The 22,744-nt window shown below is 39.4% G+C and overlaps 1 protein-coding gene across 1 annotated transcript in view; it reads left to right on the top strand.

The window, feature by feature from the left end:
* Positions 1-22,744, top strand: part of MYLK (myosin light chain kinase) — a 222,201-nt gene that overhangs the window by 176,191 nt on the left and 23,266 nt on the right. Inside the window, exons 21-25 of the mRNA XM_010568853.1 lie at positions 1,245-1,398; positions 13,941-14,243; positions 17,917-17,952; positions 18,051-18,144; positions 19,165-19,368. Coding sequence (XP_010567155.1) covers positions 1,245-1,398; positions 13,941-14,243; positions 17,917-17,952; positions 18,051-18,144; positions 19,165-19,368 — 791 coding nt within the window. The remainder of the gene's footprint in view (positions 1-1,244; positions 1,399-13,940; positions 14,244-17,916; positions 17,953-18,050; positions 18,145-19,164; positions 19,369-22,744) is intronic.

Below are 22,744 nucleotides of genomic sequence, written 5' to 3'. Positions count from 1 at the left end.
TTCTACTAGACTGATTTTTTTAATTACTATTACCCTTTGACTAATTCTAATGAAGCAAAACATATAACCCAGTGCAGAATTTCAGAAGAACAAAGTACGGGGGCAGGGTGAAACAACTTTCAGTGTAATTTAAACTGTAATCCTACATAATCCCATTTGCTAACTTTCTATTCAAGTTACTGTAGGAGCATCTTTCTCAGGTTACTTTTGGGCATATAGCAATACGTGTGTTCTGTCTCATTTGAGGAGAAAGCAGGGAAAGTCCTGCTCTTAGCCTTGTAATTTCTTATTCTCTGAATATATGAGATAAGATAAGGCAAACTAAATAGCCTTAATTTTTAATGAAATTCTGAGAATGAGTTGGAAGAGTCACTTATCTAAGAAGGAAGTGGTGGGAGGAAGAAGGGCATTGACATTATGTTGTCTATTTCATCAGAACACAGTGTACAGCTTCTATAATTGCAGTGTAGCATTATGAGGTTTTTAAATAATCTGTCATGTCTCAAACTAATGCTGTTTAAAATCCAAGTCTCCTTGGCCATTTATGCTATGATAGCTTTGATTCAATTAAAAATTAGATCATAATATGCCTATGATAGTCAGCTGAGATTTTGATTTTTGCCTCTCCAGAAAATAAAAATGCTATAGGAAAGCCAAATTGGCTCTTTGTATGTCTCTCTGCACAGCTGTAGCATTATATCTCCATTTCAGGCAACACCATCTTCAATTGTTCAAACCTAAGAAACTATTACCTTGATTTATGTGGAAGTACAGAATAAGGCTGGTTAAGACAAGAGGGTAAAAGTCACAGCTATGGATGATTTGCACATTGGGCCTCTAAAGGGGAATGGCAAATGAATTAGGGTATTTAGAGCTAAACCCTTGTTCTGCTGTGGTCTCTGTGAGATATGCAAGGCCAGGCTTTGTTCTTTTGCCAATTACACAGTTTGCACTTTCAGCCTGTCAAAGAAGGGTTAGAAAGTGAAACTCCTGTTCCTTAGCAGAGTTCCAGCAACACAAATTCTCCCTGTTGCCTTTGCAGGACTGGAGCCATTATAATGTCCCACTGCATTTCTAGATGTTTTGTGTTGATTACACTCTTTACCAGCTGTACATATTCACTGCTGTAATAGAGTTATCTTCAGATAATGCTCAATATGATAACCTTGTATTGTAATTTGAGCTCTTTCAGATATAAGGAATTCATCCCATAAAAACTCTTTTTTTTCTTTTGAATTTGGCAGATTGAAGAAAATGAATATATTAAAATTGAGAATGCTGAAAACAGCAGCAAGCTAACAATATCTTCAACGAGGCAGGAACACTGTGGATGTTACACCTTAGTCGTAGAGAACAAACTTGGCAGCAGACAAGCACAAGTCAACCTTACAGTTGTTGGTAAGTCCATAATAATGTTTTAGATATGTACTCATTCTTCAGACATGACTCTACACTTGCTTTTTATATGATGATATGCAAAAAAACGAAATAAAATAATCAGATAAGTTAACAAGACTGCAATGAAAAACTAGTACTTTAAAAAATATCTGGACTGGACAGTGACACTGTAATAAGGACTATAAGCAAGTTCAGTAGGGCTATGCTGTGTTTTATTTTGAAAAATTACTAAGTACAGATGGAGATAAAAAATAGCTCAGACTTTAAAAAAAAAAAACACAAGAAAAAAAACAGCTCATGGCTCCGTTTTTTGGTTAGATATCACTTGTCTTTACCATTTAATGTTTGCAGCATCCAGCTGTTTACTAGACTGCAAATTTTAAAACTGTTAGTTCAGGAAAGATTGAGGTCGTTTCTATTAGACTGTAAATTTGAAAACATCCTGTTGCTTGGGGGAGAGAGATTTTATCCTTTTAATTGAAATTCCTACCATTGTCTACTGTTTTATAGTGATAGAAAGCAGTGAATAAAGGCAGTCTGTTTTGAATATGGAGCCCTTCATATATGAGCTTTTACACACAACTATTTTAAAGCTTCAAACAGCCTTGTCAGATGGCACATTCAGGCCATCAATTTTGTTGTAGCAGGCTGTGGACAGCTGCAGATAGTTGTAGACTGGTAGACAGTTGCAGTATGTTTGCAGATAAAACTGCAGCCTAGATCTAGACCAGCTAGCTTGAATGTCAGACAAAATCTAGAGCTGTGACATCTAGCTCTGAAAGGGCTAATGAACCCACTTTGGTGTGGATACACATCAAATGGTTTCCAGGGAGATATGGGGAAGTTCTACAAGCAAAGAGGGTGATTTGGTTAAAACATTAGTCTGTTTTAGTCTGTGGGATGGGTCTGTTTCTAGGCTCTGTTATCTATGGCCTGCAGGGGGGTTTTGACACAAGGCAGGGGAGGGCAGAGCTTGCCCAGGCATTTGAATCAATTCTAGTTTAACCAGCAAGGCTGCATCCTAATCACACACTCAGAACTGCATTGGCTCTGCTGTCCTAACAGATACATGGGCCAGTGAGCAAGAAAAGCAGGTATAAAGCCAAGATGAAAATCTGACTCCAGTGCAATCAATGGCAAAACACCATTAACCCAAGTTGGACTGGAAATTCATTCCAGCAATCCAGTGAATAACATACAAAATTTAATGAGTAAACTCACACTTCCAAGTACAATATCCAGTGCTGAAGGGTGAATGTCCCTCAGCTGCATACTGCTGTACATATTGTCAATAGAGGCCTCCTGATTATTTAAATGGACTTCTTTCATCTAATCTGTGGCTTTCATTGCAATTAAAAGATAGCTGAATGAATGAGTATAAATATCAAGTAGATTCCAGTAATGTGCCAGAGAATTCAAGGACAGAAGAAAATAGAATAAGTATTTTTCACATGATGCATATATAAATGGTACTACCTTTACCAACAGTGGGTTGTGCAGGTCAGAAGTATAGCTAGGTTAAAAATGAACACCGTGAAAAATTGGTCCTCGAATAACCATCATATACATTGTTCTGGGTACAGCTTTTGGCTCCAAAGCCCCAACACAGCTGATTAGCAGCTAGAAGAATGACAGGAGATTAATTGCTCTTTACATTTCCCTTTTTTTCCACTCTTTCCTACGCAACTGCTGCAGGCTGCTAACTGTAGCAGGTTATTGGGCAAGATGGATTTTTTTTTAGCTGAACTAGGCCAACAACTCCTATTATCTTGTCACTGTGTGAGCCTTGACTCATTATTATTATAAGTTACTGTTTTATATCCTTTGGAGTTAATTGGTTTGAAAGTCTTTGAATTCTATAGCCTTATAAAGCTACATCTCAGCCTTCTGCTTTGCTCTTCCATAAGAATGTGCCAGAGAACAGTGGGATTCCCAGAGATGCTTTTGGGAGAGTTGGGTGAAGAATCCTCACAATGTGCTGGAGTTTGCCATGTGTTTTGGCTGATGACAAGCTATCTGTTTCCAACTGAAAAGAATAAATTCCCTCTTGTAAAATTGCCAAGCTCTTCAGTGAGACATCTCACTGATGTCAGCACTGCCAAAGGCATGACAAAGCCTCAGGATTCCTAGTTTGCTACACATGCATTTTAAGGCCAGATTCTTCCATCTGGGTACTCCAAAATGTGAGGAAAGGGAGCAAAAATGTCTTCCTTCTAGGGAGTGGGTTAGAATCTCACTACTGAGATAAAATCCTTTTAATAAAAATCAGATAAAATCTGTTTGCACCTTTAAAGGTGTTAAATGTTCATGAAAATTGGAAGGTACTTTTCTCCAAAGTCTGCTCCAGTCAAAATGGGGAACTTGTGCTTCTCTCAATACGCAAAATGTGAGACTTCTTAGTCTACCAAAGCTCGTCCTTAGTCCTAAATTCTCACCTGTCCATTCTTTCTGCCCCATCCAAAGTACTGGGAGGAAACTTGCCCTCCCTGCCCTGACCCCACATTCATAACAAGCATTCGTGGAGAAAGCCCTGGTGCTAGAGATCAGCTCTGTTTGCCTCAGCTATTTATATTAAGGCTCTAAACTCTGTGTGAGCTGCCTCCCTATAAGTTTACTGATAAACGGCACGTCTATGTGTATGCTGTGTACTCAAAACACTGCTGACTGACCACAGTCCACAACTGAGTCTTGAATATATTGAGGGAAACTACAAATACAGAACATCTGCTTTCTGGAGGAGTGTGTCTGAGCCAACCTAGAGCTATGTTTCTCAAAGGGCTAGCTAACAGGCTTGTCTGTTCTGAATTTTAGCAAATCAAAGACATTTGTTAAAATACAAAATGAAATAAACATGGAAATAAAGAAGTATTTCTTTTATTATTACTTCTTACAACCATGTGGATTGCAAAGTCTTCATGCTGATGGGCAAGTGTCTCATGGAAAAGACTCCAATAAGCATTTCCCAAATTAAATTTGGACTGTAACACAGGCCAGGTAGCAGGTTGCCCAGAAAAGTTGTTCAGTCTCCATCCTTGGAGGTATTCAAGTTCAGACTGGATAAGCATCTGAACAATCTGGTCTGACCTTATAGCTGATCCTGCTTTGAGCAAAACGTCTAAAGACCGTCCTGAGGATATTTAAGACCATCCTGGATCTTGGTTTTATACTTTCAGTTGTCAAAGACCTTTCTTCACAAAAAATAACATTATTGACTTACCTCCAACTAGAGGACAAAGGACTGAGCTTATCTGCCAGGATTCAAACCAGAGATGATCCTGCTATGATTTAAACTCTGAGTCCTAGACTGTAAACTATAGCTGGGTATGATTTTTGGAAATTATTTTTAATAATGACTTTTAGGGGAAAAAAGCTACCCTGTGTTCCTTTGAATTTACCTCCTAAAGTCTTAAATTTAACTGCTCACACTGTCAGTCTCCGCCTTCAACTGCAAGCTTAGCAGGAGTTCTGACATTTCAAGAGTTTGAACAGTATGTCATTTAATGCAGGTGGGGCCATGGGAAAAGATGCTCTTGAAAGAAACCCAACTTTATTCCAAGGATTTTTTTTCCTTTGCAGTTTCAATGAGTATCAATGAACAAAATGTCCATTGCACTCAGCCTCCAGTGTGAGCTGTTTGCAGTCCACGCACCAGATGCACTGTAGTCAAGTTAGTTGGGACGTTAACTGATAGGCAGTGCAGTGTGGTGATGAGTACACAGCACTGAGGCACACGGACCGAGCCTTGAGTTTCACATTGATTCATTGTGTAACTTTGTCTGTATAAGCACTAATAATACTGGGAGACCTGCAGCAAAAGTGAGACATTCAAGTTAAGCAATGCCTTCCTTTAAAAGATTGACTGGTCCCAAAATGTCCATGTTGACCTCTTGTCTACTGTGATGATTAGCTCTCTTAAATAAGTAATTTCATTAGCTGAGTGATGTCTCTGGGAGAATTTGAAACATGTTTCTGCTCCAAAACCAAAATGGCCTGATGTGAGACTGAGCTAATGATTCACGGCAGATGCTGCGTCAGATTAAAGTGGACGTCTGTTGCCAAAGCTATATTAAATGAGCCAGTGATGAGCTTAGTGTAAGATAGGGCTGATTTAGGCAAGGTAGAGCCCTCACTCTACAGTGATAGCAAGGAATATTCATTCCTTTCATGCCATTTATTGGATGTGTATGGGTAAATTTCAAATTTATGGTTCTGAACATTTCCATGTGACAGGAATACCCCGATCTGTAACCACTTTTGAAAAAGGAACTTGGTTTTCATACTGCCTAAAGCTGGGTACCATGACAAAGAGTCAAAAGAATAATGGAGTATTCAACAAGAAGAATTTGGCATTAGAGAAGTAGTCTGTTCCACAGCTATGCCACAAGTTTCCTTCATGATTTTGGACAAATTGCTTCATGTTTCCCTGCCTAATATACAGGGGGTTTCTGATGATCAGTGTCTGGTGAATAATTTGGATATTAGTGACAACTTTTACTTCTTTTAATACAGAAGTAAAAACACATGTACTACCTACCTGGGGGCTGATTTTGATCAACCCTGTTTGTCTTTTATAAATCCTTTAGATTTGAATTGTTCTTGGTGTAGTATTGTATTAAAAAAAAAAATTATCATGGTGATTAGTGAGCTGTATGCTATATACATGCAGAAGAATAAGAGCAATATCATTATTGCCTAAAGATAATTGTTATAGTGTTTTTATTTACTCTAAGCATTTGTGCACATACCGTGTAGTGCATCCTCATGCACTGTTGGAAAGTGATAAACCAAGTACTTAAGGACACATATATAAGCATGTTGCAAGTAGTATAATATGAATTCACTAAGTAATACCTGCTCCTCTGCATGCGGTTATGATTCCATACCTGAGTTGGGATGGAGAAGTTGCTTTCTGTGAGGAAACTGTTACTTCTATGTCTTTAGCAGAATCTGTATGAGCAGTCTTTCCAAGCAAAAATGAGAAAATTCAAGTTTAGCTTGAGAACAAGATCTGATCATCACTAACTCCAATAGTCATTGAATATAATGGTAGGATTAATAATTGCTTATATGAAGGGCTTGGTCGTGGTTCAACAAGTGACATACATGCATACTATATTAGCATTAATTCTTTGCGTGAAGCTCTGTTAGATGGAAATGTGGTAGCATAACCAACACTTCACAGTGGCACTGTCAGCATTTTTTGTGAGTGTCTGAGAAATCTGGCTCAGTGCTAGCCACTCAGACTGAGTGGATCCAGCGGTGGTCAGAAACTGCCTTCTCTCTCTGGAAAAGCACGTGCAGACATCTGTAAAGCACATAATGAAGCGGAACAACCATAGACTCTTCTACAGAGAATACTGCATCTCAGAAGTGCTAACATGAATGCTTCTGAAACTTCATCTTCGTCTGAGAAGCATCAGATTATATCTTGCAGTATCCATGTGATTCCCTGTTTACAGTTAGGGTTGAGAATGCAGTGAATTTCCTAAGAATATGTGGGTTGACTCGGTCTCTAACCTTTAGCCTTTTAAATTCCTCTGGATTGCTGGAGCATTTTTGTCATCAGTTTCATGGTTAAAGGGCAACTAGACTAGTGGTTAAGGAAGAGACATCTTATGTTGCTGCTGTTGCAGTTCAACAGTGTTGTAACCTCCACTGTCAGTCTCCCCACTAATGCTTGGTGGCAAAACTCTGCAGCTGTATCAAAACTAAATTTTCACAGCAAGATAACAATGTATAGAGGAAGAACAGCTTATGTTGTCCTATGCATCAGTGCTGGTCTGGATTTATTCCTTGAAGGGCCATCTAGTTTCAATGTCATTTCTGTTAGAAGAAATTCCAGTAGAACTCCCTGCTTAGTTATTTTTCCTGGTACTTATCTTCACCTTTCTTCTGATGAAGAAAAGGAAATATCATGACGGTATTTCTCACAACAAAATTCCTGTATTTTGCTTGGTGTTAAATGCTAGAAAAGTCTTAGTTACTAAGAAATTATGCATCACGACTCCTGCACACAAACATGGGATTCCTAGGACCCAAACTCATCCTCGTGGAGACTTGGAACCTGCTGGTAGTCTTACTGGAGAATAACCTAAAATTTATTCTGCCTATCAGTGGACAGGTATCAGAGCTCTAATTCAATCAGTTATCAAACCAGACACCTAACATGGAGCACATGAGTAATCCGAATAGCTTGTTGACTCAGGCACAGGAGCAGATGGTCTAGAAAAAGGGCTCCTGAGAATGCATTATATATTTGTTTGTTCCATTAGGCCTGTGGCAGAAGGAGATGTTCTTGTGCTGAGGGCATTTGCGTGGGAGTGGTGAGCTCTGGTTTCGTTCCCAGCTCCGTTCTCCCGTGTGTCCTTGGACAAGGTCATTTTACTCTTTTATGCCTCAGTTGCCCCAACTGACAAAGTGGAAACAACAGCATGAAGTGGTGCTCTGGGCCTCCAGTATTTGTAAGCTATCAGGTCTAAAAAGGGCAGTTTTAAAATAAATTAGTCTTATGTCAGAGTTGTCGGGATGGGCAATATGGGCTAACTAACCTTGTCCATGTGGTCCTGGGCTCTGCTGGGGACGCTGTTTCATTAGGAGAAAATTTCTGTTCATTTCAGCTTCTCTTGTGTTGTTTCGTGGGAGAATGCAGGCATTGTTTCCTAGTTTAATTTTACTCTAAACCTATGGTACACTAACATCCAGAAGGGTGTTAATGGTTGTTACAGGGTGTTAAGGGGTAATAATATCTCTAGTTATAGCACTCCTCTCCCTTGGAAAAAAAGCTGCAGGGCATAGTTTTCCGAGCAAAGCAGAGAGGTCTGCCATGACCCTGAGCCCTGTCAGCAATAATGCCAAGTTCAGTTATGACCTTTTATGGTTTCGCTTTTCTCCTGCTGATGAATTTCAAATGAAGGCTTTGCCAGTGCAGTCGGCATGGACAGTGTTCAACTGGCTTTTGCAGCATATTAAATACCTTCTCTGGCTAAACAGCTTGTGGAATGGAATTAAATTGTTTCTTTCTGTCTGTTCTTTATCTGGCAGACAAATATCACAATAGCTAATAATAGTGGTACATAGTAATATGATAACTGGATTTAGAAAGAAACCAAACCAATTTTGAGAACAGATAAAGAAAACTACTTCAGAGACATTGCTTCAGTACTGTCCCTGTTCATAAAAGAAAAATAACTTTTTTCAGAGGTTGTGGTTATACTGTTCTCAGTTTTCAGAGGCTTTCTACTGGAACAGCATTGCTGCTTAAGAGCCCGCCAGAGCCCTGCAAGCTCTTAATGCGCAGCAAGCCCTATCGCCTTGCTTTGGCTCAGCATGACCCTCACATCAAGTAGCAGAACAATTTCCATTTCCCTGCACTCAGATAAGGAGATTGCTGCCTTTTTTGGTCTCCTGGAATGGTGCTTGTGTTCTGCAGACCCTGTAAACTGAGCCATGTAGAGAAGGCAGATCTGGATAGCACAGTTCCATATTATGTGGGTGTTCTGTATGAGCTGTGGGTTCACCACCTAAGCAGAAAGAGAGAAAGTCCCTTCCCTTATCAGGAGGAACTTTGGGTTACACACCACTGAAAAAAGGCAAGGACCTCAAGTCAAATTTGTCTTATAAATAGCAATGATATAAAGGCTGAGCATGCTTATGCTTTATGCTTCTCAGAGTGTACAAATACAAATTAATTAAAGGTTACTCCAGGCTATATATCAAAACCTGTTTACCAAAATATTTCTGAGAATTTGACTGAGGAAGGAGTGCAGCTGAATTCAATTTGGGAGTAAATAAGAAGTGCATGTTTCAATCCTGGTATGGTCTTAAATGTGGCTTATACATTTCATGTGAGGCCAGCTCGTGACCTTACCATCTGCCCTAAGGAACGCATGCCACAAAGAATAAACTGGAATCTGACCTCCTTGCTCTGGGGTAGTGGTAATTTATGTCTCTCTTTGTTGGGAAGTAGGGTTTTTTTAATCTGTGCCTAGTTTGCTGGAGCACAAAGGGAGGAAAGCAGTAGAGCCCTCCGTCACATCACCTCCACTCCCCTCTTACTCCCCTATGCATGGCGTATAGCCCATACGAGTTGCTACTGCTGTTTCCTCTGTGCCACTAGTGTCAGTGACTCTATGCAGTCTCTGTGCTGCTGTGCGGAACAGTCCCAGAGGCAGGCTTGAGGCCAAATTAGCTGCTTGTCCATCTCCTATGCTTGCCACTAGGCTTTGGGAGCCAGCTCCGAGCAACCCTACTGATATTCTTAAAGAGATTATGTAAGGATCTTTGTGCTTGAGCCCCCCTTAGCATTTAACTGTCCAACCTCCCACTGTCTTGTTAGCCTCTGCAGTCATACTGTTAGGCAAATGAGGTGATCATGCACCCTAGTAAAAGAGGTGTAAGTACTATCTGCTGCAAAGGAGGTGGAGTTTGTAGGATTCTGACCAAGTTCAACATGACTGTGTGGGTACAGCCAATTTGACCGTGACAATCTAGAACATCATAAAGCATAGTTAAGTTGGTGTTATATGCGTGCTGTAAGACTGGAGTAACCCTATTTTCATATAGTTAAGACTATATGGTGGAGAATATATACATGTTTTCTTTTGTTACATATAATAGTGAACTGAAGTTAGAGCTTGGTATTTTAAATCAATAGCTTCCCCTAGAGAAATGTTCACAAGGAGCAGTGTATTTTTGGATGCACTCCCTTCCTTCTAGTTCACATGTTGGCTTGTGGCTGTGGTTTGGTCCAGAACAGGAAGAACAAAATTGTGGTCCAATGAAGCCTATGTAAAGCCCTCATAATATAAGCCTAAGTATGAAGTATGTTTGTGTGTGTAAAAGACTGCACATGACATGCAAATGAAATATTGAAGATGGGCAGCTCAAGGACATTAATGGTATACTAAACACTAAAACAGAAGGACAAAATAGAGAATTGTGCTTGACTTCCATACCCCTCCTCAACCCAGTGCATATTTTTATTGGAAGCAGTTAATTGTGCTGATAGAGATTTCATATCCAGAAGGGAATGCAGTTTGGCAAAATATCCTAGCTTTCAATACAGACAGATGAATAAAGGGTAACCTTTAAAATTCCAATAGAATAAACTGTCAAGAAACAAAACAGACACATGGAGAGACCATCTGCAAATTCTCTGAATGTGCAGAACTGTAGAATACCATCCAGTCTGATATCAAATAGTTTTTAAGCATGGTAAAATGGTACATATACATCTGTCATATTAAGAAAGAGCAAAGATTAGGCTTTTGTTCTTGGTTATGATCTCCCAAAGCAGCTACTATGCCAGTATTTATACACTGAGCAGATCTGCAAGCAGTAGCACACGGTAGACTTCAAACAAAAAACGTGCATCTTTCTGGCTTAAGAGAGTCCAGCCAGGGTTGCAGGTTTTTGTCTTCGCCTACTGGGAAAAATTTATTAGGAAAGTAGAAGTATTCCCAAGGCTGGCAGATATTAAACTAAAGCCATGTAGCATTTTCTTTACCACTGTTGTCCTCTTGGCCATGAATGTTTTCTCTCCAGTGCTCACACACCTAAGCATTGCTTCTGTAAACTACACTGTCCAAATGGATTGCAGTTATCTAGGTGAGTCATGGGAAGAGAGGTCACTAAAGTAACTGTGGCCTAGGCAACTGATAAATCATGCCCAGAGTTTCAATTGGAAATAGAAGTGTGCTGAAAGTCAGCAAAAAGAGTCTGTATTTTGATGTCCTGCACGGCAAGCAGGCTACTGTACTCTGCAAAGACTGAAGCACATGCATTCTTTCCTCCCTCAATATAAAAATCAGTGCAGAGCATTAGACCAGGCTAACACTTTCTTTTTTTTCTTTTTTAAACAAACACATACCGTCCACATTTAGCTGTGTGCATAGCAGATGTCAGAGAATCTGCACTACTTTCACAAACCCGAACAGATGCCTCCGTAAGGTGATAGACTACTGCCTTAGCTTTTTCTTCAAAGTATTTTCCTCTTGCTATCAGCAACTTCTCTGTTCTGTTTGGATTTAGGATAAGTCAGCTGTTACATATCCAAGTTCTTCTATCTGCATCTTGAGATGATGCAGTGATGATTATGAGCTGAATATTCTTCTGTACAGATTTTGAAGAGGACAGAGGTAGCATCATTCCCTACAAGGTCTGCGTGGATAGTAAGTTGTAGTGAAAAGAAGATGGCTATCCCTGCTGTTTGACTAAAAATCATACAATCCATGTGTGCCACACAACCAGCTTCTGGTGGCTGCTATAGCATTGTACAAGGGTTCTGATATTGCGAATGGTGTGAGCATTGAATTCTCACTTCTTGCAGCTTCAAGGAGGCTGGGGCAGGACTAGTACAGGGAAGAGGGATGCTGGGGTTTGGGCACCAGGAGATCAAGATTCAGTTCTCGTCTTTGCTACAATCTCTCTTTCTAATCTTGGACAAGTCATTTAGCTTCTCTGTGATTCAGTTCATTATATCTACACTATAAGTTCATGCCTGTTAATAGTCCCCTTTATCCTGCCAGAAAATGAGGTGAGTAAAATGTGACAACTAAGCAGGGCAATAAGCCATTCCAGAGGTTAAGGACATCTGGTCTCTGGTGTTTGTGTTTAACAAGAGATGTACTGTATAACGATGACTCCTAGTGGAATGATGTTTTAAGTGTTGCCAAAATGAATAGAGATAACCTAAATTCTGGCAGTCTCTTCTTCTGCCCGGGCATTCTCATGCCGAATGCAGCGGCAAACCCGTGGTGTCCATCTCCCTTCCTCCCTCCCAGTCTTTTCCCTCATACTTAACAAGTTCTATTTATAGATCTTCTAATATGTTTAAGTTGTGGAGGGAGATGGATTTTCCATCACAACTGAACTAAAAGGAATTACAAAAGTATTTGCAGGGAAATCATTGGTCAATAGAACTTGCACTCTTCCAAAGAGTGAACTGATATTTAACTGTCTTGATCCGATTAGACTACCCCATTTTCCCTCTTTATGAGTAAAACCACAGCAGTCAGAGGAGAGGTCCTTCTGTCCAAGAACTGAAGACATATTTGTGGCAACCTGTAGCTATTTCTGTCTGCTCAGTGATTTTCCCAGGAATGATAATTTGAGTATGGAGGGGTAACTGATATAGTCTACCACAGTAAGGCTTTGATCAAAGTCCATGGCAGTTTTCCCCAGCATTTGGATGTTTTTATTGCTGAGAAAGTGGCTGTATTTTTTGGCTGGTTTGCCAGCTCTGGCTTTCTTAAGGAGAAAGTGATAATGTCCATTAACAGTTTTAACCAGCAAAATGGGGCAGGATTGTATCAGCCCATGTCCAGTGTAACCACTGTTTGTAGCATCTCACACTTTCCATCTTTTTCTTTTCATCTTCTGTCATTTTATCCCATCCTTTGATTTCTCATTCAACCTTTGGCCACTAATTCATCCAGAACAACATCATAATTATTTTGTAGGTTTTGCTAGATTACTTCCTAGGGGATTATTCCCAAGGAAGATAATTGTTCCCTTTAAAGTCTTTTGAAGTGCTTAACTTCCATAATTATTTTCTTAACCAGTAATATTTTTTTTTAAAGTCAACATTTTTCTGTCTTAGGAAAACATTCATTTCAATAACTATGTAATCATTAAACTTCATTTTGAAAAAGTCATATAACTGCAAAGTTTTTGCATTGTATGGGATGTTTGCATAGTTGGCTGCTCATCTGCACACCAGGTTCTGGTGATACTGGGCCTATTCATGCAAATAAGGACTGCGGGAGCAAGCCCCTAACTGAGGAAAAACAGTTAGAAATTTCTATCTTCCACCTCCCCAACAATTTCCAAAATGCATATGAGATTAAAAAAATCTCAATATTTAAATGATGTATTCTAAGCTGAATTCCTTTTTACCAAAAAGTGCACTAGGCTTCCAAAAACTGCACATAGGCAAAGTTGTTCACTAAATTGTTAGCAGACAAAGTTATCACCCTTCAAGATCTGTGTTTCTGTGCCAACAAACTGGTTTTATTATCTCTGCTGCCCAGCTAATATTGGATGAGTGGCACATTCTGAGGCTGTGAAAGGTCAGCAGTGGTCCTGAAGTATGGAAGCAGATGAAGGGAGCTGGAGAAAGAGCATCACAGCTATGATGACTGTTACAGAGGTAAACCTCTAAGGAAGTTCACAAAGGAGTGGTCTGCACTATCGTGGGAGATTTGATTTCAGTACTTGCAGGCATAGCTGTGACTGGTTTTAGTCTCCATAGTTTCCCTAATGATAGCTGTGAAGGGCATTAGGCTTCAGCATGGCTTAGCAAGATGCCCAGGGAACTGAACAACCCATGCTGAGGCCCATGTGGGATTGGCATCTAGGTTAGCTAATTCAGGTATGTCTGTCTGTGCTGCGGTTGTTCCTTCTCCCTGTAGTACAAACCTCTGAAGCAGAGCTATGGCATGGAAAGAAAAAGGCTGTTAGCTAGGGCCAGTTATACCCTAATGGAAGTCCTACCCTCTTACCCTCATGATTTCATCTAATGTGCTTTGCGTATGTTTTTGCAGATAAACCAGACCCACCTGCCGGAACACCTTGTGCATCAGACATACGGAGTTCCTCCCTCACTCTCTCGTGGTATGGCTCCTCTTATGATGGTGGAAGCGCGGTGCAGTCCTACACTGTGGAGATCTGGAACTCAGTGGATAACAAATGGACAGATCTCACTACTTGCCGCAGCACCTCTTTCAATGTGCAGGACCTGCAGGCTGACCGGGAGTACAAATTCCGTGTGCGAGCAGCTAACGTGTATGGCATCAGTGAGCCCAGTCAAGAATCTGAGCTGGTAAAAGTTGGAGAGAAACAAGAAGGTTAGTTTTTAAGAGGAAAAAAAAAAAATCTGAATTCAATTAAACTCTATCTTAACAGTTCTCCAGTGAGGCCAGGCAGCTGTACACACTCCTTCACATGTGCCTCTGTGCAATGAATGCTTATGCTGGCTGTAAGAGTGCTGAAGTCCCTTCACAGACTTCATGTGGGTGTCTGAGCATGTAAGTTTTGCATGCATCCAGTGTGGAAACTTGGCTTCAGGGATCTCACAACCCTGCCTTGTGAAAGCAACCAATAATGTGACTTCTGGCTTACGGTGTGAGTGCTGGCTGACAGACTTCTCTAGTTCAGTGCACAGGTAATGGGAGATGAAACCTTTCACACATAAGTTACACATTCAGACCGTGCCCAGCTGGAAAATGATGCTTGGTGACTTACCTGAAACATACTGATGGAATCATTACCGTTTACACTGGACACACCATGGAAAAACAAGCCATAAACACTATCCCAAATTTGCTTTTGGAAAAAGTAAATGTGCTTGCTGCTCGCCAAGCACTGAATATGCAGCCGAAACTGAATTAGCCTCTCATACCTAGTTGTAGTTTCCATGCTTCAAATCCCAGCATGGTAGAGCACCTCAATCCTCTTGCCAGTAGTACACCAATCTTGTGAATTCAAGGCTATCCTACTTAGCATGTTGGTTTTGCAGCATTATGGGTGTTAAAAATATTTTTTAGGGGGTTTGATTACAGTTGCATGTACTTGTAAAAATATTTTTCAGTATCTTTTGCCTCTTATTTTTTGCTTAAGATCTTCTCAAAGGACTAATGGGAAGAGCTGGAACATTTTGGGAATTTTTTGGAAACTGGTACCAAAATTTTAAACACATACACAAATCAGCATTATTTTTTAAAAACAGATATTGAATGCACATTTTTGTGCATGCCCACATCTACCTACTGTGCAAGGATCACTCTGATAGTCATACCACACTGAAAAGCCCAGACCAGGAATAATGTATTTTGCCATTTTTCCTGTCTTTGAGGAGTGGACTGTGTGTTCTATCATCTCTCCCTCCTTACTTATGTATGCAGGGCTTTGGAGTTTTAAGACTCTCACATAACCCTTGTGATGTTATCTTTTATTGCCACAGCAAGACAAAATGATAGCAAAGTGGTGCAGCATCACACAACTGTTTAAGCCTCTCAACAGACATTTCCAAACAAAAGTAAATCATATTTCTCTTCAAGTGTTAAACTGGATGCATTCTGAGAAATTACTTTCCTCTATTTTAAAGATTTAAAACCTGACCTAAATCAAGATGCAGCTTCTTTTCAAAGCGGGGGCAAATAACATTAAGAGTAGCAATAAATTGAAAGAAAGCTAGACGGCATTGGCTCTTCATAATAAAATTCCCTGTGTTTGAATGCCCTCTTTCTTTAGTTGCAGGACAAACTCCTCTTAGAGTTGGGGACCTGACTCTTCCCTATATTTGTTTTTCCTAGAGCAAGCACTACTTGTACTGGACCAAAGCAAAGAAGCTATTTTTCTTTTTAAGCCTGAGAGTTTTCTTACATAGATTTAATACAAAAAGCCTAGAAAGTGTATGAATTATTGTGATACATATTAAAAACAAACAAACAAACAAACAAAAGTTGTTTTGAGTGAAAAGAAAATGTTTTCTGTTTGCAGGAGGGTGGGTTGTCAATGCCAGGGTGCTCTCAGTGCCAGGGCTTCTTGATTTCAATTCTTGATACTGCAGCTAGCATGGAGAAAGGGCAAGTCATATAAAGTTTGTGAATATAACTGGTGCTTTAATTAAAGGCAGTAGAAAATGCATGTGTGCAGCACCTCTCAAAGTCAGGACTTTAAGCTGCCATCTACGTAAACACTTAGCTGAGTAAATAGGGATTTTCCGTTGCTGCCAGAAAGACTGATTACTGGTTTTCATACTGAGGTGGCCAGTGCATATTAGCAATCTTAATATAATCTTAGTGAAGAAAGGCATGGCTAACTTTTCACTGTGCATTTAAAGAAAACAGCTACTAAAATAAGGTTGTAAGTCACAACAGATTAAAGTAGGTATTGCCATGTTTGAGGAAAATTTGGTACCGTTGACTCAGTTCTGAAAAAAGTTTTAGCACAGCTACTCAGCCCTTACCAAGCTCAGATATGTTCTGCCTGTCTAATTTAGGCTTCCACTGGTGGACCGAAATGTTTCTAGTTCATGGCTTCAATATAGTGTCACTGCAGAACCGGGAACTAACTTCTTGGTCTAATCAGTATTTGGCAGACATTAACTCCTGGCAGCGTGGATGGGATCAGCTCCCTTATGCAGCCCTTAAAAGGGGAGGAAAATATGATGTGCTCTATGCAAGTGTGGTTTCTAGCTGAGGAAGATCTGAGGACAGCTAACCCTGAGTGGGGAGGGCTCGCTTCCCTCCCTGCTCTTCTGGTAAATCGGTGCAAACCAGCTAGTCTGTGCTGGGACATACAAGGGTTGCAAATCCAGAAAAAAGAGAGAAGGGCTTTAGTGACAGATTATATCTACTTGATTTGCTTTACTACCAGAGTACAGATGCAGTGTTATGTGTTGGATGTGAAAAGGTGATGCCCATGCATCAGACCAGCTATCTGCTCACCCTGCACCCTTTTTTTTCTGTTGTTTTCTTCTCATCCGCTGCATATAACTCCATACTCTAAAACACCTAACAGCATCCAGAGTACCGCACTAAAGTTTCATAACAAATCTGTTGACACAGTGGGGATAAATCAGTTGGTTAGGCTTGCACTCTATGATGGCAAGGTGCAGCTTCAGCAGCTAAAGGGAGAATTATACAGGTCACTGTGCAACTGCCTTTACAGTTTCTCAAATTACTGGTCATAGCCACAGGTCTTAGGAGCAAGCCCAAGCAGTGTAAGCAAGATATAACAACATTCCAGCTACAACCTCTTTCCCCTCATACCTGCAGGCAACATAGGGAACAAAAAAAGTGGTGCTACTGACAGTTCATGCACATGAAAATTAAAAATTAAAATCAAGACATTTGGGCCAGCTTTTACTCTGTCTTACGTCACTGGGCTTGCCAACATCACTGCTTGCCTTTGAGTATGCATGCAGAACTGAGACTCCATTTGGACCTCGATGATTTCAAAATTCAGCCATGCTCAGGAAAGTGCATGCTGTCCAAATTTTCTAGTCATCTTGAGTCTGAAAAATTTGTCTGGATGCTTTGCAAGAAATTTTTTCATGTACAAATTGCTTTACTTTTGGCTTTGCAATCAAAAAAAAATGCATAGGCAAGCCAGAAAGTATTTGTCACTGAACCAGAAGTGTTGTTATTGATTTTAATAATTTCAATTTATTTTCTATTTCACTAAGGCATTCCTAAAGCTATTTATTAGATGGCTTTGAACTGATTCAGTATGCTGATATTTCTAGTAGGCAGGTGCAATGCATAAGTATTACAAAACCCATGAACTTGATTTATTAAGAAATGGTGACCAGATTGTGATTGTGTAGTCAATAGTCACGCAGAAGTAGTGAAGAGATTTTAATTATGAAGCTAATGCACAAACTCCCTGACTGCTTTTCGCTGCGTAGCCATAGGGTCTACCAGTTGCCCATGTTACTGTGAATAATTTGACCAGCTTGTGTAAGTACCATATCCTATATAATAAGTTTTTCATGTCTTTTTATTTTCATCATAGAACTTAAAGAGGATGAAGTGGAACTATCTGATGATGGTAAGAAGTTCATATTTTAATCAGGACAAATGCAAATCTGTGTTTTTAATTCATGTTTTATGGAGGTTTTAATCATGGTCCTTAATACTTATTTGTAGAAGGGAAAGAAACAGAGGTCAACTATCGGACGGTCACTATCAACACTGAACAAAAAGTTTCAGATGTCTATAATATTGAAGAAAGACTGGGATCGTAAGTACTATATTTTGCTTTTGAAGACTTGGAGTTTTCAAGGCTACCAGTCAATTATAAAGATCATGTGCATTCATTCTTTGACAGTGTCTTGCACTTTCAACATTCCAGCTGGGCTCCTCTGTAGCAGTAAAAATAGATTTTAACATATGTTGGCCTCCACTCCATAAAGATCCTTTATTCCTATTAATTGATGATTTTAAATAGGCACTACATGCATTTCTGGCAAGGAAAATGGAGCCCGCAAATGAATAAGCTAGAGGATTCATTCGTTGTTCAGTGTTCTAAAAGCTAGCTGAAAAAAAGGTACACATTGTGTACTTGCATTTCCATTATATCCATTAGTGGTAATAAGATTATCCTGCCCATGGGCTAGAATCTCTGTTGACAGTGGTCATAATCCCAAGAGCATTAATAGTATTGCTCAGTGAAGGTCAGTGATTAGCCTGGCTGTGTTTCTCAGTGCTCAAACTCGTGGCTATGTGAATTGCGTGCCATGATAATCTTTCAGCAATTTGTGCTGCTGGTGGTGCTGAAGGCCAGGGGATCCTGTATGCTGCCATTAACAAATCTTGATAAGTGTATCACAGAGGTAGAATTGTACAAATGCAGCCATGCAAAATAACAGTACTGAAGCCTCTAGCATTCAGGTTCTGATTTCACCTATATCCTATACCTGAGATGTCTCCTATCTGCTGCCCCTTCAGAGGTGTATGACCTATAGAAAACTGTGTGCAGAGGAACTTGAGCCACATGAATTAAAGCCTGGTAGGAGTCCATTTTTTGAATCTTCTTATATAAAACTTGCTAATTGGAATAGCGGGGTATTCTAAATGTGGTATTTGTGCAAAAGTTCTTGCAGATTAGTCTACACAAAATCAGTACAGAACAGTACTTGATATGAAGACATTTTTATTTCAGAATGGAGCGGTTGAGCTTGGAATATTTAGTCAAATGTTGCTATTCATGGTGGCCCATACACTGCAAAAACATTTTATGGAAATAGTTATATATTTTCAGGGGGAAATTTGGACAAGTCTTTAGGCTTGTTGAAAAGAAGACTGGAAAAGTTTGGGCAGGAAAATTTTTCAAAGCATACTCTGCTAAAGAAAAAGAGAACATAAGGGATGAAATCAGCATCATGAACTGTCTACATCATCCAAAACTTGTCCAATGTGTAGATGCCTTTGAAGAAAAAGCCAACATCGTTATGGTCTTGGAAATGTAAGTATAAAGCAGATCACACTAACAAAGCTAATAATGTTGAAAATAATTGTGCATACAAAAGTAGCAACTTACCCAGACATGGGACTGTCAAAAGCTTCAGGATCTGCAGGGTTTGGATGGTTTTCGCATCTGCCAAGTTTTTCCAATTATTTATCCAACTTCTTTAAACTCTGTAAATGAATCTGTGTTGTATCTCTTAAAAATCAGTGAAGATGTGTTACAGTCTTTATTGTCTAGTTTGTTTGTTTTTAATCAAGTACATGTGGTGTTTTTCTGCAGCTCACTCTTTTATTGCCAGCTTGGGAGGGGAGAGAAAAAAAGTTAGCTGCAATTTGGGCTTGCATTTAGAACCAAAACCATGTTTACAGGGGAGAAAAAATATTTTTTTCTTTAGGCAGTTCTAAACATGTATTGAAGAAGCTTGTGTCAAATTTCACTTAAACACTGATTAGCTGTCTCTTGCAGAGAATTGAATGTTGGTGCACAACAGATAGTAAGAGAGAAAGATATGCTTGAGAGTGCAAACATCTAAGCTACACTCTAACAAAACAGTTGAATTTCCATTAAAAAATTCACCCAGGCAAATTTATAGTACCCAAGAGGTATTGGGAACACTTTAGTTTTCATCAAGTGCTATATCCAGTTTTTATATTTTTAAAAGTCCTTAAAGGACTAGTCTGATGTGTTTTTCCTGCAACAACATAAATACTCTGATTGCAAGACATTTATTTATAATAAGAGAGTGCTGTCTAAAAAATCTCCACAGGTGAACCCAGTGAATGTTCTAAATCTAGACCAGTAGATGCAGAAAGATTGGTTACACTGACTGTTTCCCCCCAAAAAGCTAATTAAACATTAATTGATCTGCCCTTAATGTCAATACACAAGATTCTCCATGATGGTCCAGGTGTAGCAGTTGTAGAAGGGAATTTCTCCTTTACTTGAAAGTCATTGCACTCTTCGTCCAAAGCTATACAATTAAGTAAAGCTGAATTTGAAGATAGCCTGTGTTGCTGTCTTGTTGCACCAGAATTCATTATAAGAAAAGAATCTGCACAGCATGGGAAGGAAAGTAATGGTCAGACTTCAAAAAAAATATTGACCAACATGACCAATGTTTACATCAGCCATAACGCACCTGCTTAGTGTGAATCCCATACTTGTGGCAGTAGCAGCTGGAAAGAAAATGAAATCCTGATCTGTGCTGATGTTTTTCCCAAAAAGTTACATCAGTCACTTGTTCTGCTGCCACATCTACCTCATGTGCTGTCTGCTGCAAGAAGCAGCATTTTTTTTGCTGGCTGGAAGTGCTAAATAAGATATAAATTGTTAGAAGCAAAAGAGACTATATGTCTGTTTTGCTTGCTTGGCGCTTGCCTAGATTATGTGCAAACTACTATTGCACTAGCATATTTGAGAGACTGGATCTCCATTATTCAGCCTTGGAACTTCTGTGCAAGAAGGCATTTTTATTTTCAGATTCAACAGCTGAGCAAGCTGATGACGGTAAGGCAAGGGAGCCCTACTTAGCTTGGAATGGGGAGCTGGCAGACCTAATGGAAAATACGGAAATGTATAAAGAGTTTTGAATAGCATATGGCTTTACACTCCATTAGTTCCCCCCTGCCAACAAAGGGGGTTTACTTTTTAAAAATATAGAAAAGTGCGATCAAATTCAAAGTAGTTTCACTAACCAGTCTAATTAAGATGTGATTTTAGTTTGGGGTGGCCACCTTTTCAGGCTTTTGAACCCCTCCACTGAAATCTCCAGAGTGTCGAGAGCCATAGGAGGAGGGGTTCTTAAAGCAGCGCGCAGGCAGGCAGTAGCAGTCTGTCCTTGCGCTGGAGCAGGTCTGGGCAGTGAGCTGCTTGTGTGACACCTGCGTGGCAGGTGACTTGGGAGCCTCTGTGCTGCCACACGTTACCCAGCTGACACAGTCCCAGCGTGGCAACTGCACCTGTATTGCTAGAGAGACGCTGATGGATCATTTCTGGTTTAGCTGTTAAGTTAATGTTTCTTTGCGTATCGAAGAAGTTGTGGGAAATACCTTCCAAAATTCTTAGTGTCCAAGCTGTTCTCTTTATTCTCATCAGAGTCTAAATGCGTGGATTTCAAATAAATCAAGCTCACCTGCCATCAGTCTCCTTTCAAACCAGATTTTCGCAGTGACTGGAATTTAGCAGCTCCTGCTCCATTCAGATTGGAAGTATTGATGAGGAGCAGCTTTGGATTTTTCTTCCTGATAATCATCCTAAATTTTTTACTTTAATTTTATTTCCATATTTTTCTTATAACTTTTTGAACTTCACCCTCTCTCCTTTTAATATTTGCCATGCCACTATTTTATATGGTTTGATTTCATATTTATAAGACATTTAGAATTTTTTATCATTCATTTAAAATCAAACACTATAATGATTCAATCACTTGATGTGCTCTTCCCTGGAAACTCCCATCTACTGTTTGCTGGAAGTCAGGGGCAAATCTCAGGCATTTCCTTTTCAAATATAGCGATGTACTCGTTCCATGATAAGCATCTCAGTGGGAAAAGAATATCAGAAAAATAGTAGCATGTTGTGAATGGCATTCAGCACTGGGAGCTAAGTGCCTTAAAGTTTTTACATACTTCAGATAGTCAGTTTATTTTGACATAGATCAGATTATTGTATTGCAAATTAAGATTATTAAAACAAAATTTCAGCAGTAAACTCCATTCATTTGGTGTGATTTAAGTCAGCACAAATCACTGAGGTTTTCTCTTTTTTTTCTAAGGGAGTTTTATTAAAATGCAGTTGAGTATTTGCCTGGGCAACTCCAAGGTAGATTCTTCTCACTGTTCTTCCATGATCAAAACCTTATAATAAAATATTTTTAAAATGTGTATTTTGTGACTCTGTAGACATGAATATTTTCTCCTGTGACCTCATCTAGAGAAGATTGAAAAGAGGAGAATCAGGAAAAGAATGAGAGATTTAGATTCGGAACTATCTGTGACTGTTTGAAGAAAGCCAACTTCTCCTTCTGTGTATACATATCTAATCTGCATTGGTTCAATTCAGCTTCCTAACCTGCCAAAAATTAAACTGGATCTGGTATAAGACATAAATGCAAAAATATGCATTCTATAAATGCAATCACAATTTAATCTAATGATGTTACCAGAGTGTCTAGAGGTCCCAGGGTAAAAACAGCATGTAGATGTATTAACAGTAGTTAATTTCCAAATAAAAGGCTAAAAAGTGGTGCTTGAGACAATGGTACTATTTCTGAAAATTTTGCACTTTAGGGATCTAAAAAGTATGGCACTTTTATAGTAAAAATAAGTTGTCATTTTCTGTGTTAAATAGTCAAAAACCAACGGGTACTTTTTAG

Source organism: Haliaeetus leucocephalus, unplaced genomic scaffold (assembly GCF_000737465.1).
Source record: "Haliaeetus leucocephalus isolate CR32 unplaced genomic scaffold, Haliaeetus_leucocephalus-4.0 Scaffold1, whole genome shotgun sequence".
In the NCBI taxonomy this organism is placed as follows: Eukaryota; Metazoa; Chordata; class Aves; order Accipitriformes; family Accipitridae; genus Haliaeetus; species Haliaeetus leucocephalus.
This window is presented reverse-complemented; position numbering and strand designations above follow the sequence as displayed.